We start from the raw sequence: 16,612 nt of genomic DNA, 5'->3' as shown, positions 1-16,612 counted from the left end.
CATATTAGAACAGGTTAATAAGAACGAGACAGAGACAATGGTAGTAGGATTGGACGCTGAGAAAGCTTTTGATTCGGTTAGTTGGGCATTCCTACACAGAGTGTTAGGAAGATTCGGCTTTCAAGAAAAGTTTATTAAAGTAATTCAGACTCTATATGACAGCCCTACAGCCCGAATTAAGATAAATGGGGACCTCTCTGACTCCTTCATCTTAGAGAGAGGCACTAGACAGGGATGCCCAATTTCTCCTCTCCTTTTTGCGCTATATATTGAACCGCTTGCCCAACTAATAAGACAGAGCGAAATCGTAAAAGGTATCAAGGTGGCAGGGATTGAACAGAAAGTGGCGTTATTCGCAGATGATGTTTTGGTCTATCTGAGTGAACCAGAAAAATCATTTATAGGATTGTTTACACTGTTGGATGACTTTGGGAAAATATCAGGTTATAAAATAAATGTAAAGAAAACGCAGGTTATGTCCCTAAATTATACACCATCCAAAAAATTGCAGGATACATATGATCTTAAGTGGGAAGCTAAATCATTAAAATATTTAGGAATAACCCTGCCGAAGGATCTTTCAACACTGTCACAGGTAAATTATGGGCCACTAATCTCAGAGATAAAAGCAGATATGCATAGATGGAATCTTATCCCCTTTTTAAGTTTAAATTCAAGGATAAATACTATAAAAATGAATATTCTTCCTCGGTTATTGTATCTTTTCCGTACTTTACCGGTGGAGGTGGATGATAATCAATTCAGGGAATGGGACAAATGGATTTCCCGCTTCATTTGCAAGGAAAGAAACCTAGAATTCGATATAACACCTTACAGTTAGGAAGGAAGGAGGAGGTATGGTTCTTCCTTGCCTGAGAAATTATTTTTATGCCTCACAGATAACCCCTCTGTTATATTGGTGTAATAAGGAATATAAGGCTAGATGGAAGGAAATAGAATTTGGATTAGTTGACAGTTTTCCTCTTCAGGCCTCAATAGCTGACAAAGGATTGATGGCCCAGTTGGAAAAATTTAAAAACGCTTGGATAAATCTTACATTAAAAGTATGGCAGAAGGTGGTTAATTCATGTGGAATTAATAACATGTTAAAACTCTTTAGATGGTGTGCATATGATACTGAATTCCTTCCCAACAGAGGAGATAAAAGATTTGAGCTATGGATAAAGAAAGGTCTTACAACCTACCTCTCATTTATAGATAAAAGAGTATTACAAAGTTTCCAAATCCTGCAGGACAAACATGGCCTAGAACATAATGACTTTTTTTTTTTAGGTACCTTCAAGTATGAAACTATGTTAATCAGAGTTGTAGATATACAGACCTATCAACAGTAGAATTAGAATTTTTCAAGATTCTGAATTCGGCTTGCAGTTCAATACCTAGTAAATCAGTTTCTCGATTATATAATGCACTCTCCCATGCTAAAAATGTAAATACACTGTATATTAAAGAGAAGTGCGAGAAAGAAGCGGGGTTGGTACTTTCAGAGGAGGCTTGGGGGAAAATCTGCAGCTTTCAAGGGTCCTCGACTAATTCTTTGACTTGGAGAGAACATTGTTGGAAAAACATTATAAGATACTTCAAGACCCCATATCAGGAAAAATATAAAGATACAAATGTGATGTGTTGGAGAAGGTGCGGCTCCAAGGAGGCAAATCATTTTCCTATTTTTTGGGATTGCCCTAAATTAAGTCTATTTTGGGAAGGTATTCATAGAACATTAGTAAAGGTACTTAGGTCCCAGATACCTCTGAACTTTGAGACGCTCTATTTGGGGCATGTATTGTTTCTTGAACAGAAGGAAGATATAAAGTTGCTGCAGGCCCTCTTAGCGGCAAGTAAGAAATCAATCAATAGAAAATGGCTAAATCCAATACCACCTACATTAGAAGATTGGTATGAAATTATCTTGGAAATATTTAAAATGGAAAAGTTGACTTAGTCCCTGAGAACTCAAAAAGAAAAATTTTATCAAATCTGGAATAAATGGATTGAGTATATAACCCCAATGCGAGCAGACTTTAGATGACTCTCCTAATGATTTATACTGCTCTTCTCATCAACACAGTAATATTGCTAACGTAAGCACCCCTAGTCTAAATGTTTGTTTTTTTTGTTTTCTTTTGGAAAATAGAGAATTAACACAAGTAAAGGGAAAGATTTGGGAAAGGGATAAAAAAATGAAAAAATTAAGTAAATAAGTACATAGGGATTGGATAATTATGTCTGCGGGCAGGAGCAAGCATGAACAAATTAGGATATAAACACCTACAACGGTTGATACATAGGTTTATATACAACATTTTGGACCAGTGGAAATGGTCCAGAAGGGTTATATGGAAACTATTATTACCATTTTTCTTAACAACTAATTCCATTACTTAGCCTAATAGGTTAGATTTACCACAGTACATAATTATCTATTTAAATGTTTATTTTCCTTTTATATCATCTCAATGTGTACTTAAGAATGTATAAATAATTGTAGTTTTATACATATAAAAAAATGGAAAAGGTTATATGTGTGAAAAAAGTACATGATATTTGTGAATTCCTTATCCAAATAAAAATAAAATTAAAAAAAAAGAAAGTCCATGTAGACAATGCCCACCGCTTTGCCTTCATCAACTTTCCTGGTAATTGTTAGACATGACCTATCACGCACAAAGCCACACTGACCACCACTGTTTGGTCCCCGTCTATCCTATCCATTAGAATACCTTCCAGTAACTTTCACACTACTGATGTCGGCTCACTGGCCTAGCTTATTCTTAGAGCAGGGGTCCATGTTTTAGAGCCTTTCTTAAACAAAAAAACATTAGCTACCCTCCAATCCTCCAGCACCTCACCTGTGGCTAAGTATGTTTTAAATATCTCTCTGCTAGAGTGACAATTTTTGCACTAGCCTTGAGGAAACACACTGACAGACCCTGGGGATTCATCCGCCTTGATTTACCTCAAGACAACAAACAGCTTCTCTGTGTTCTGTATAGTGCCCCTGATCTTGCTGCTGCATTGCGTCACACCTACAGACCATGGATGTCCTTACCTTTTCGCTAATAAACAGATCAAGTGCTTCCAAGGACCACTAAAAACTGAGTACAAAATTTAGCTAACTGTACTGCTTGGCTTCTCCAGCTGCAAGATGTGATTAAGCTAGCTAACATTCTGCAAGAGAGATAGCTAAGATCCGTTTAAAACTGAATATAGTCAACAGACCAGGGTGGTTCACAAGTTTGAGTGACGCTTTGTGCGCCATCTCTAATTTTGTAGGCTGGTGAGATGGATGTGTGAGGGAGAAAAGAAAAATTGTGTGCAAAAGAACCTTGTTACTTCAGAATCTGTGACCAATTCCAGACACTGGGGTCAGCCTTTCTAGCTGACATCAAGGCCCAAAGTGAAAACATCTGAAGTATGACACACTACCAAAAAAAATAGGAGATCGACCGGAGAAACAGAACACTACACAATGTGGACCTTTACCACTGTGTCAGTACTTAAGTAACAGCAAAAGTACAGAAGGGCCAATTATGTCTTTCCTTACAAAGTTCTATCTAATAGTAGAAACCTTATGTCTGAACCCTGGGAAGGCTACACACTAAGTGCTGGTAAATGGGATTATTGTAGGTGGGTCAGCAGGACAGACAAGGTTTCGGTACTGGATGAATTTATGAATGTGACACTTCCCACAATGTGGCAGGAACTATTAGTTACACTGACAAAGACCAGAGCAAATTGAAGAGCAGTAACTTATCAACAGACTAATAACTTCTAAGACCACAGGACATAGGAGCAGAAGGCCCTTCAGCCCGAGATGCTCCGACACTTCACCATGGCTGTCCCACTTCCCCCTCAACCTCATTCTCCTGCCTTCTCCCAAAACCTTTCACGCACTGACCTATCAACCTCCACCTCAAGTATACACAGTGACCTGGCCTCCACAGCCGCCTGTGGCAACCAATTCCAGATTCGCCACCATTTGTCTAAAGAAATTCCTCCTCATCCCCATTCTAATTGGAATACCACTATTCTGAAGCTGTGTCCTCTGGTCTTAGACCACGGAGAACATCCTCTCCATATGCACAGTCTAGGCCTTTCAACATTCAATAGTCTTCATAGGCCCCCTCGTACTCGTACTTCTAAATTCTAGCAAGTAAAGGCCCAGAGCCATCAATCAGTCCTCTCACGATAAGCCTTTCATTCCCAGAATCACCGTTGTGAACCTCTGAAGCCTCTCCAATGTCAGCACATCCTTTCTTAAATAAGGGCCCAAAATCTGCTCACAATACTCCAAGCGAGGCCTCACCAATGCCATATAAAGCCTCACCATTACATCCTTGTTTTATATTCTAGTCCTCTACAAGTGAATGTTAATATTGCATTTGCCTTTCTCACCATTTACTCAACCTTCAAATCAACCCTTAGAGTCCCTTTGGAGCCCTCGGGTTCTGAATTTTCTCTCTGTTTAGAAAATCGTGTATTCTTTTATTCCTTCTACTAAAGTACACGACCGTACACTGCTCGGCACTGCATTCCACTTGCCACTTCTTTGCCCATTCTTCTAATAGACAAGTCCTCTGCAGCCTCCTTGCTTCCTCAACACTACCCGCCCCTGCACCTAACTTCATATTGTCTGCACAAAGCCATCACCCATCATCCAAATCACCGAGATAACTTAAAAAGTATCGGTCCTGACACCGCCCCACGTGAAACATCACCAGTCACTGGCAGCCAGTCCGAAAAGGCTCCCCTTATTCCTACTCTTTGCCTCCTGCCAATCAGCCAATACTCTATACATGCTAATATCTGTCCTGTAATCCCATGGGCTTTTATCTTGTTAAGCAGCGTCATTTTCAGCACCTTGTCAAAGGCCTTCTTAAAATCCAAGTACAAACACCCACCGATTCTCTTTTGTCTATATCCTGTTTGTTATTTCTTCAAAGAGTTCTAACAGTTTTGAGAGTCAAGGTTTTCCCCTGCAGGGAACTCTGAGAGTGTAATCAACAGCAGCGTTCTTACCTGGACCACCTGTCTGAAGCCCGTCCTCATCATGGGCAGGAAGATGCCGGTGATGCTAACGTGGTCCCCGGGCTGAGCTTGCCTGGTGTTCTCACCTCTGCTGTACACAGTCATACTGCGGGGAATATTTCCCACCGGCACTTGGTCACTCTGAAGAAACAAACCGTCAGTACTGACCCCAGTTTTCCAAAGACCACCTTCCCCCACCCTATCCCCCAAACAAAGTTTTAACCACTCACATGTTCCTGGATCTTAATCTCCTGGAACTTTATGAACTTCGACCCCCGCGACTGCAGGTAAAGCCTTCCTCCGGATTTATTGGTTTGACATTCACGGCTGGGGCACATTATCAGGGGCATGAATGTAGGAGACTGGATCTGAAACAAGAAAGAAAATTAACTGTTTTCCACTACGACCTGTTCACTATCAAACTATAAACCAGTACAAAGTAATAGGAAACCTCTAGGCTTTTATATAATGCTCTGTAACCCCGCACCTCATGCCCAAACATTACTCAAAGTGGTGCCTTTTACCCACTGGGACTCCTCTGCCAGGCTCCTGTCTAACACCAGAAAGCGAGTTCACACCACCTCAATGTAACCACCAGCTGTACACACAGGCCCCTCCCTGGCCCATTACAAGCTTCATAGTCAGGAGGGACAAGCACAAATTCAGAGTAAAAATGAACTAAATGGTACAATTTTAAGGAATGATTTTGTTTAAATCTGGTAACTAGGATCCTCCAGCCTATCTCAGTCCATTGACACTTCATGTCACACTGTAGCACACCACACGAGGGCACATTAGTCGAATATTTGTCATTAAGGCACCAGCTGAGTTATATGCCCTTTGTCAGATAACGCCCACGCTTCACAACCTGAAATTTTCATTTGCAGTGTGGGTGTACACGTGCCATCAGATGCAACTCTGCTTTATCACAGCTTCAGGAATCACTGGAACTTGGGTTCACTGAAGAGAGTATCAAAGTCTCCAGATAAGCTTCAAAGTGGAGTAAGTAGGGAGAAGTGTGAATGGTAGGAAGTACGGTACAAAGAATGAGGAGAAGCATTCTGATCTACATTGTATAACTTTACAGAATGACTTTTTTTTTAAATCTGATAACCAGATTCGCCACACTGGTTTTGATTGATTATCAATGTTAGGGGAATTTTGTGAAAGAAGCAAATGATAATTTCTCATGGGAGCCTTGCACATTGACTTCACTGATTAACAGACTAAACCAGCATCAGTTTGCTAGATGCTCTGCACTGTACTTACCGGCTGGTAGGTCTCTGCCCCACACTGATCACAAGTATATGTAGCCACCACCATCATGGGCTTGACTTCTGTTACTCTGGTAACGATACCTCGGACAGTCACGAGCTTTCCGATACTGTCCGCCTTCACATCCCTTATCACCTTTGGCTTCATTGTACTAGGATGCTTGAAATAAACCTCACTGGTGGAGGAAGGAGAAAAGCCGTAAATCCAACGATTAAGAATTCCGTCTCCAAGTGATCAACCCTGTCTCCCAACTTCAATTCTGCATACTCCTAAATCAGTGCTCAAAAACCCAGCTGCTTACACCAGCAACACAGCTGGAAATAATTCAAAGCTGTTTTTTTTCCCCAATAGACAATCAAATGGCGTTAGTTTCAAAGTAAATATGGAAAAAGATACTGTAGGTCTGGTCCTCTAGTTGAGATTGCAAGTTGGAAAAGGGCCAATTTTGATGCTTTCAGAAACATAGAAACATAGAAAATAGGTGCAGGAGTAGGCCATTCGAGCCTGCACCGCCATTCAGTATGATCATGGCTGATCATCCAACTCAGAACCCTGTACCAGCCTTCCCCCCATACCCCCTGATCCCCATAGCCACAAGGGCCATATCTAACTCCCTCTTAAACATAGCCAATGAACTGGCCTCAACTGTTTCCTGTGGCAGAGAATTCCACAGATTCACCACTCTCTGTGTGAAGAAGTTTTTCCTAATCTCAGTCCTAAAAGGCTTCCCCTTTATCCTCAAACTGTGACCCCTCGTTCTGGACTTCCCCAACATCGGGAACAATCTTCCTGCATCTAGCCTGTCCAATCCCTTTAGGATTTTATACGTTTCAATCAGATCCCCCCTCAATCTTCTAAATTCCAATGAGTAAAAGCCTAGTTCATCCAGTCTTTCTTCATATGAAAGTCCTGCCATCCCAGGAATCAATCTGATGAACCTTCTTTGTACTCCCTCTATGGCAAGGATGTCTTTCCTCAGATTAGGGGACCAAAACTGCACACAATACTCCAGGTGTGGTCTCACCAAGGCCTTGTACAACTGCAGTAGTACCTCCCTGCTCCTGTACTCAAATCCTCTCGCTATAAATGCCAGCATACCATTCGCCTTTTTCACCGCCTGCTGTACCTGCATGCCCACTTTCAATGACTGGTGTATAATGACACCCAGGTCTCGTTGCACCTCCCCTTTCCCTAATCGGCCACCATTCAGATAATAATCTGTTTTCCTATTTTTGCCACCAAAGTGGATAACTTCACATTTATCCACATTAAATTGCATCTGCCATGAATTTGCCCACTCACCCAACCTATCCAAGTCACCCTGCATCCTCCTCACAGCTAACACTGCCGCCCAGCTTCGTGTCATCCGCAAACTTGGAGATGCTGCATTTAATTCCCTCATCCAAGTCATTAATATATATTGTAAACAACTGGGGTCCCAGCACTGAGCCTTGCGGTACCCCACTAGTCACTGCCTGCCATTCTGAAAAGGTCCCGTTTATTCCCACTCTTTGCTTCCTGTCTGCTAACCAATTTTCTATCCACATCAATACCTTACCCCCAATACCGTGTGCTTTAAGTTTGCACTAATCTCCTGTGTGGGACCTTGTCAAAAGCCTTTGAAAATCCAAATATACCACATCCACTGGTTCTCCCCTATCCACTCTACTAGTTACATCCTCAAAAAATTCTATGAGATTCGTCAGACATGATTTTCCTTTCACAAATCCATGCTGACTTTGTCCGATCATTTCACCGCTTTCCAAATGTGCTGTTATCACATCCTTGATAACTGACTCCAGCAGTTTCCCCACCACCGACGTTAGGCTAACCGGTCTATAATTCCCCGGTTTCTCTCTCCCTCCTTTTTTAAAAAGTGGGGTTACATTAGCCACCCTCCAATCCTCAGGAACTAGTCCAGAATCTAACGAGTTTTGAAAAATTATCACTAATGCATCCACTATTTCTTGGGCTACTTCCTTAAGCACTCTGGGATGCAGACCATCTGGCCCTGGGGATTTATCTGCCTTTAATCCCTTCAATTTACCTAACACCACTTCCCTACTAACATGTATTTCGCTCAGTTCCTCCATCTCACTGGACCCTCTGTCCCCTACTATTTCTGGAAGATTATTTATGTCCTCCTTAGTGAAGACAGAACCAAAGTAATTATTCAATTGGTCTGTCATGTCCTTGCTCCCCATAATCATTTCACCTGTTTCTGTCTGTAGGGGACCTACATTTGTCTTTACCAGTCTTTTCCTTTTTACATATCTATAAAAGCTTTTACAGTCAGTTTTTATGTTCCCTGCCAGTTTTCTCTCATAATCTTTTTTCTCCTTCCTAATTAAGCCCTTTGTCCTCCTCTGCTGAACTCTGAATTTCTCCCAGTCCTCAGGTGAGCCACTTTTTCTGGCTAATTTGTATGCTTCTTCTTTGGAATTGATACTATCCCTAATTTCTCTTGTCAGCCACGGGTGCACTACCTTCCTTGATTTATTCTTTTGCCAAACCTGGCAGGTTTGGATTGAGACAGACTGTCTTCTGGCAAAGGTGTACTTGGTAAATGGGAGGCCTTCAAAAATGAAGTTTTCAGAGTACAAAGCTTGTATGTGCCTGTCAGATTTAGAGGTAAAAAAAAGTTTTAGAGAACCTTGTTTTTCCAAGAGATGTTGAGGCCCTGGTTAAGAAAGAAGGGAAAAAACAAAAAGAGATGCACAGCAGGTAGGAACAAGTGTGGTGCTGATGAAGTACAAGAAATACAACACTCAAAAAAAATTTGGAGGGCCAAAGGAAGACAGGATGACCTAGCAGACAAGGTGAAGGAGAATCTAAATCAGTCCTCTGGAAGCTCAATAGTAATCCATGCATGGAGCCAAAAGAGAAGAGGTGATCTTAAATGGAATTTTTTTTTACAACTGTATTTACTCAGGAGACAGTCAGTCGGTAGAAGTGAGGCAAAGCAGCATCAACTTAATGAACATGGACTTGATTACAGAGGTGGAGCTGTGTACTGTCCTGATGCAAATTAGGGTGGATAAATCCCCAGGACCTAACAAGGTGTTCCCTCAGACCCTGTGGGAGGCAAGTGCAGAAACTGCAGGGGCCCTAGCAGAGAAATTTAAATCATTCTTCGCAACAGGGGAGGTACCACAGAATTGGAGGATAGCCAATGTTGTTCCACTGTTTAAGAAAGGCTCCAAAAACAAACCAGAAAACTTTAGGCCGCTGAGCCTGACATTACGAGTGGGAAAGTTATTGGGAGGCATTTCAAGGGACCTGATATGAGTATTTGGGTAGACATGGACTGATTAAGGATCGTTAGCATTGCTTCATGCGTGGTAGATCATGCCTAACCAATCTTAATGGAGTTTTTCAAGGAAGTTACCATGAAAGTTGATGAAGGCAAGGCAGTTGATGTTGCCTACAAGAATTTTAGGGAGGTATTTGACAAGGTCCTGCATAGGAGGTTGGTCAAGAAAGTTCAGTTGCTCAGCACTCGAGATTGGATTGGAGATTGGCTGCATGGGAGAAGCCAGAGCGGTAGAAGATGGTTGCTTCTCTGATTGGAGGCCTGTAAGTAATGGTTTGCCACAGGGATCATTGCTGAGTCTGTTGTTTGGCATCTATATCAGTAAATTTGCGGATGACATCAAGATTGGGGGTGTAGTGGACATCAAGACTGGAGGTGTAGTGAACAGCAAGGAAGGCAGCTGGAAAAATGGCAGATGGAATTTAATGAAGACAACTGCGAGGTGTTGCACTCACAGAGTAGGTCTTATGGTAGGGCACTGAGGAGTGTGTAGAACAAAGGGATCTCAGAATTCATTGTAAGTGGGGGCCCAGGTAGATAAAGAAAGCTTTTGGCACATTGGCCTTCATATATCAAAGTTTTCAATACAGGAGATGGGTTATGTTGGCGAGGTCTAATTTGGAGTATCGTGTGCAGTTTTGGTCACCAACCTGCAGGAAAGATGTAAATAAGTTTGAAAAGGGGATAGAGAGAAAATTTACAAGAATGCTGCCAGGTCTGGAGGACCTGAATTACAAGTAAAAATTTAACAGGTTCGGACTTTATTCCTTGGAATGTAGAACATTGAGAGATTTGATAGAGGTATACAAAATTATGAGGGGTATGGATAGGGTAACTGCAAGCGGACTTTTTCCACTGAGGCTGGCTGGGTCTACAACTGGAGGTTATGAGTTAAGGGTGAAAGGCAAAAGGTTTAAGGGGAACGAGAGGTAACTTCTTCGCTCAGAGGGTCACGCGTGTGTGGAACAAGCTGTCAGTGCAAGTGGGGCACGCGAGCTTGATTTCAACATCCAAGAGAAGTTTGTACAGGTACATGCATAACAGCGGTATGGAGGGCTACGGGCTCAGTGCAGGTCAATGGGAGGAGCAGTTTAAATGGTTTGGCACCGACTAGATGGACCGAAGGGCCTGGTTCTGTGCTGTACTTTTCTGTGACTCTATGGCATGCAGCAGGCTCTCATAAACAGGAACATGCCAAAGGATATTGCCCACAGCACCAAGGAGTCTCCTCTTGTAATAAATGCCCACCTGAAGGCAACGGAATCTTGAGATACCACAGTGACAGCAGTTTAGCCAACGTGGGAAGAAGACAAAGGAATGTCATCGGGGTGAAGAGCTTTCCAAGGCCAAAGGAAACACTCCTACTGCCCATGGCGTCCCTCTCGCCTGTCCGATAGAAGGCACTTCCAAAGAACTGGCAGAGCCAGAGAGGTGGTAAACCATGATCCTGTTTTTCTGAAATTGGGGAACTGGGGCAGAAGGAAGCTCCCATATTGAACTAATTTGCACACTCACCACCCACACCAGTGCTCCTCTACAAACCACACCCCCAGTGTGCCTGAACCTGCCCATTCAAGGCACAAATGCGGCACTACATCAGTTCCTGCTGGTACTCACAATCTCCGCAGGAGCTCGGCCGGGTACTGGTTGTGAGAGTCGTGGATTTCGTTGGGATCACGCGTACGCTGCTCCATCATCAGCCTGTGTTCGATGTAAACATCCAGTGCATCCTTACTCACCACCTGAGTGGAAAGCAGAACCAAAGTCCTCAGTGTAGATCGAACATTCTGCTCTGACAGTTACCAGCACCAACAAGGCAACACAGTCATAACCTAGCCCACGACAGAAAAAGGATCACCTTAAAAGCTTTGCATGTCTCCAGCTTGGTTTACACAGGAAACATTCTCAAGTTCAGGGGTTGCTATGATTAAGGGTTCCAGAGATTTATGACTAGAGTGTTCTATTCATTCGGATTCAATATAAATACGTGTGAAGGATACAAGCACAAAAGCCGGAAATCAGACACCCAGTGGTTTTGGAAAGAAACTCAAGTCATTCCTGGAGAGAGGAAACATCCCAGCCCCAGACAGCACACTGGTGTAAACCACTAGAAGCTGGCTGCAAGAGGAGGAAACAGAATGGAGGCACGGACATTCAGAGAGAAAATCACCCATGTAACTCCCACTGCGTCTTCCTTCCCACCAGCCCCAGCTCACCTCCCTTTCCTTGTACTGCGGCAGCACTTCCTGAATGGCATCAGCGAAAAGGTTCACATATCGGCGCGTGTTCTCGCAGATTGAGTCCACCAACTCTGGGTCCTCCTCTGCAATGTCATCCAGGTCGATGTAGAGAGCCACCTGCTCACGGTGAGCAATTTGCACCTTAAAAAGAAAAGGCCAAGAATTAGGATAAGGCTTTGCCATGATGGCCGCACATTCAATTTAATTAAAAACTAATTCCGTATAGTAATCAACACACATCAAAGTTGCTGGTGAACGCAGCAGGCCAGGCAGCATCTATAGGAAGGGGTACAGTCGACGTTTCAGGCCGAGACCCTTCGTCAGGACTAACTGAAGGAAGAACTCCCTTCAGTTAGTCCTGACGAAGGGTCTCGGCCTGAAACGTCGACTGTACCCCTTCCTATAGATGCTGCCTGGCCTGCTGCGTTCACCAGCAACTTTGATGTGTGTTGCTTGAATTTCCAGCATCTGCAGAATTCCTGTTGTTTCCGTATAGTAATCGGTGACTACAAGAGTCGAGAAGAACAGAAGCCTGGCAGTTATAGTAGGTAACTTGGTTATTATTACATCAACCAAGATACAGTGAAAAACCTCCGTATGCATATCCTCCAGACCAACCATTCCATACTTGAGCTGAGGCAGAATAATACCAAATATAGTCTTACAGTTAGAGAGTGCAGATTGACAAATCAAGTGCAAAGTAGACAGATATCAAGAATGCATCTCTAACTTATAAATCTTACGCAGCAGGAATGAAGCTCCCTTGAGCCTAGATATATGTGCACCATATGCAGGAAAGTAAGAAATGCTTCAGACACAAGGTTCTTACCAATTGCTCGACATACTTGAAATGCTTCTTCCCTAATTCATTATCTGTGTAGAACTCCTGCAGGAACTTGATGCACTTCTCTGCAAGAAACAGCAGTCTTTAGTTTCGCTCCCATCTCCATTATACAGTAATGCTTCAAAAATACCCCACTCCAAAGGTGAGCCTGACATTGTAACACCTGGTCCAGCAAAAATAATTAGCAACTGGGTTCTGTCTGTGTGGAGCCTGCATGCTCCCCCATGACTCTGCTGGTTTCCAAAGACATGCAGGTTTCTGGGTTATTTGATGGATGTAATTTGGCCCTGGTAGGTAGGTGAGATTCAGAATCAGGAGCTGATGGAATGTGGAAGGACAAGGATAGTGGTTTTCTCCAGCATTTTGTGTGTTGGCCTTTGACCAATCACAGTAGCCTTGTGCAGATCATTTCCCAAATAGACCCATTAGACTTCACCCCAATACCGCTTCCTGAGTTTCCTATACCTAGCCTAGATCAACACCCCACCCCCCCACCATCACCAGTATATCTCAACGTTATGACCAAGTCACTGGAGAACTTATGGATATTAAAGTCAGGATAAAGAGACATTCGCTTGGAGACACTCTGACAAACTCACTGCAACACACACTAAAGTTGCTGGTGAACGCAGCAGGCCAGGCAGCAACATCTGGTAGACTCATTGCTTTACTTTTAAGATCAATGATAACAACAGGTGACTCAACATAATTTCAATAGTTACAATGACATCGTTTACTTCAGTACTTTGGGTTGACAATGCTTCCTTCAGAAATGCATTCAGGCGAATGTTCTAATACCTTCCTTGGCTAGGACAAACTACTTTTAAACTTCCCTGAACTTACACAATGTTACAATAGTGCAGATGTGTTAACTTCATAGTTAATGCAGAGCAATTAACACAACCTCATTGCCTTAACTTTCAGCTGACGCATATACAGACGTCTCACGGTCACCATTTTGCAAACCACATCTCTTGGACTGTGCTTCACAGACAATATCGTTTATTTGCTAAGTTGTGTTTTTAACTTAAATTAACTGCTTGCAATTTACATTAAGAACTGCAGACAGGTTCTTGTTTGAATTAATATTTACGATATTCACATAACCAGCAGACACTCCCCACCAGTATCTCATCCTGAGAACCGCCTCCGTCCCATCCCGGCAGTGTGACCGGTCCAGATGCATGAAGCCTCTATACCCAAAACACCAACTGTCCGTCCACACCCCGCCCCCGACCCACGACTTCCTCCAGCCCCTGTACGTTACCCTTTCCCGTTCGCCGGCTCTGCAAGTCCCGGTACAGCCGAGGCCAGAGCCCCGAGCCCCATCACTAACCACCCCCGAACCGAGCCCACTCTAACCAATCCCCAGCCACCTTTCTCGCTCTGATAGTCTCTCGGGGGCATGTTCACTGCTGGCGCTCCCTCCTCTGGCCGCTCTGTGTCCGGGCGCTCCCTCCTCTAGCCGCTCCGTCTCCAGGCGCTCCCTCCCGCGCGGACCTCAGACTGAAACTGGCGCGAATCCGCGGCCCACGTGACCGCCGGGGCAGACGGCTCCACTCGGTGAGGTGTGGGGGGGGGTTACTCTCTTGTCGGACTACACACAGAAACTCCCCGGCTGATCGTCCGCACACAGGCCCAATCGGGCGGCATTGCCTAGCGAGTATTAACGCAGAAAACGACACCGGACTCACGGCCGCTTTCACGACGGCGCCAGGACGTCAGTGCTCTCCTCCAGTCACTCCCCACCGGCCCGAAGGTGCCGCGGCTCAATGGCGCCAAAGCACCCGGCAATCTCATTGGCCGCAACGGCACCCTCACCTTTCACCCTGAACGTCATAGAGCGGCTTGTACAGAATAACAAAGACGCGGAGTGCGGTTCCGGTCGCGACCTGTTGCGCCGCTGCCCGACCCCAGGGTGACTCCACGGTATAACCCAGTGACCACTGACCCCGGGAACACCCACCCCCGGACATGGGGTTCCATAGTCACCCTGACCGACCCCAGGGTGACTCCACGGTATAACCCAGTGACCACTGACCCCGGGAACACCCACCCCCGGACATGGGGTTCCATAGTCACCCTGACCCACCCCAGGGTGACTCCACGGTATAACCCAGTGACCACTGACCCCGGGAACACCCACCCCCGGACATGGGGTTCCATAGTCACCCTGACCCACCCCAGGGTGACTCCACGGTATAACCCAGTGACCACTGACCCCGGGAACACCCACCCCCGGACATGGGGTTCCATAGTCACCCTGACCCACCCCAGGGTGACTCCACGGTATAACCCAGTGACCACTGACCCCGGGAACACCCACCCCCGGACATGGGGTTCCATAGTCACCCTGACCCACCCCAGGGTGACTCCACGGTATAACCCAGTGACCACTGACCCCGGGAACACCCACCCCCGGACATGGGGTTCCATAGTCACCCTGACCCACCCCAGGGTGACTCCACGGTATAACCCAGTGACCACTGACCCCGGGAACACCCACCCCCGGACATGGGGTTCCATAGTCACCCTGACCCACCCCAGGGTGACTCCACGGTATAACCCAGTGACCACTGACCCCGGGAACACCCAGTGACCCCCAGACATGGGGTTCCATAGTCACCCTGACCCCAATGGCACTGACCGACCCCAGGGTGACTCCACGGTATAACCCAGTGACCACTGACCCCGGGAACACCCAGTGACCCCCGGACATGGGGTTCCATAGTCACCCTGACCCACCCCAGGGTGACTCCACGGTATAACCCAGTGACCACTGACCCCGGGAACACCCACCCCCGGACATGGGGTTCCATAGTCACCCTGACCCACCCCAGGGTGACTCCACGGTATAACCCAGTGACCACTGACCCCGGGAACACCCAGTGACCCCCAGACATGGGGTTCCATAGTCACCGTGACCCCCATGGCACTGACCGACCCCAGGGTGACTCCACGGTATAACCCAGTGACCACTGACCCCGGGAACACCCACCCCCGGACATGCGGTTCCATAGTCACCCTGACCCACCCCAGGGTGACTCCACGGTATAACCCAGTGACCACTGACCCCGGGAACACCCAGTGACCCCCAGACATGGGGTTCCATAGTCACCGTGACCCCCATGGCACTGACCGACCCCAGGGTGACTCCACGGTATAACCCAGTGACCACTGACCCCGGGAACACCCACCCCCGGACATGGGGTTCCATAGTCACCCTGACCCACCCCAGGGTGACTCCACGGTATAACCCAGTGACCACTGACCCCGGGAACACCCAGTGACCCCCAGACATGGGGTTCCATAGTCACCGTGACCCCCATGGCACTGACCGACCCCAGGGTGACTCCACGGTATAACCCAGTGACCACTGACCCCGGGAACACCCACCCCCGGACATGGGGTTCCATAGTCACCCTGACCCACCCCAGGGTGACTCCACGGTATAACCCAGTGACCACTGACCCCGGGAACACCCACCCCCGGACATGGGGTTCCATAGTCACCCTGACCCACCCCAGGGTGACTCCACGGTATAACCCAGTGACCACTGACCCCGGGAACACCCAGTGACCCCCGGACATGGGGTTCCATAGTCACCGTGACCCCCATGGCACTGCCCGACCCCAGGGTGACTCCACGGTATAACCCAGTGACCACTGACCCCGGGAACACCCAGTGACCCCCGGACATGGGGTTCCATAGTCACCCTGACCCCAATGGCACTGACCCACCCCAGGGTGACTCCACGGTATAACCCAGTGACCACTGACCCCGGGAACACCCAGTGACCCCCGGACATGGGTTTCCATAGTCACCCTGACCCACCCCAGGGTGACTCCACGGTATAACCCAGTGACCACTGACCCCGGGAACACCCACCCC

General features: G+C 46.1%; 1 protein-coding gene across 1 annotated transcript in view; it reads right to left on the bottom strand.

The window, feature by feature from the left end:
- The window catches only part of mcm7 (minichromosome maintenance complex component 7), a 35,046-nt gene extending 20,768 nt beyond the window's left edge, over window positions 1-14,278 (bottom strand). The window contains exons 1-7 of the mRNA XM_072240719.1: window positions 14,098-14,278; window positions 12,707-12,786; window positions 11,854-12,018; window positions 11,255-11,379; window positions 6,319-6,499; window positions 5,280-5,417; window positions 5,041-5,190 (exon numbers count right to left, since the gene is read on the bottom strand). Of these exons, the coding sequence (XP_072096820.1) occupies window positions 5,041-5,190; window positions 5,280-5,417; window positions 6,319-6,499; window positions 11,255-11,379; window positions 11,854-12,018; window positions 12,707-12,786; window positions 14,098-14,128 (870 nt within the window). The 5' untranslated portion in view covers window positions 14,129-14,278. The remainder of the gene's footprint in view (window positions 1-5,040; window positions 5,191-5,279; window positions 5,418-6,318; window positions 6,500-11,254; window positions 11,380-11,853; window positions 12,019-12,706; window positions 12,787-14,097) is intronic.
- Between the last annotated feature and the right edge of the window lie 2,334 nt (window positions 14,279-16,612).

The sequence above is a fragment of the Mobula birostris genome, chromosome 22 (genome assembly GCF_030028105.1).
Source record: "Mobula birostris isolate sMobBir1 chromosome 22, sMobBir1.hap1, whole genome shotgun sequence".
In the NCBI taxonomy this organism is placed as follows: Eukaryota; Metazoa; Chordata; class Chondrichthyes; order Myliobatiformes; family Myliobatidae; genus Mobula; species Mobula birostris.
This window is presented reverse-complemented; position numbering and strand designations above follow the sequence as displayed.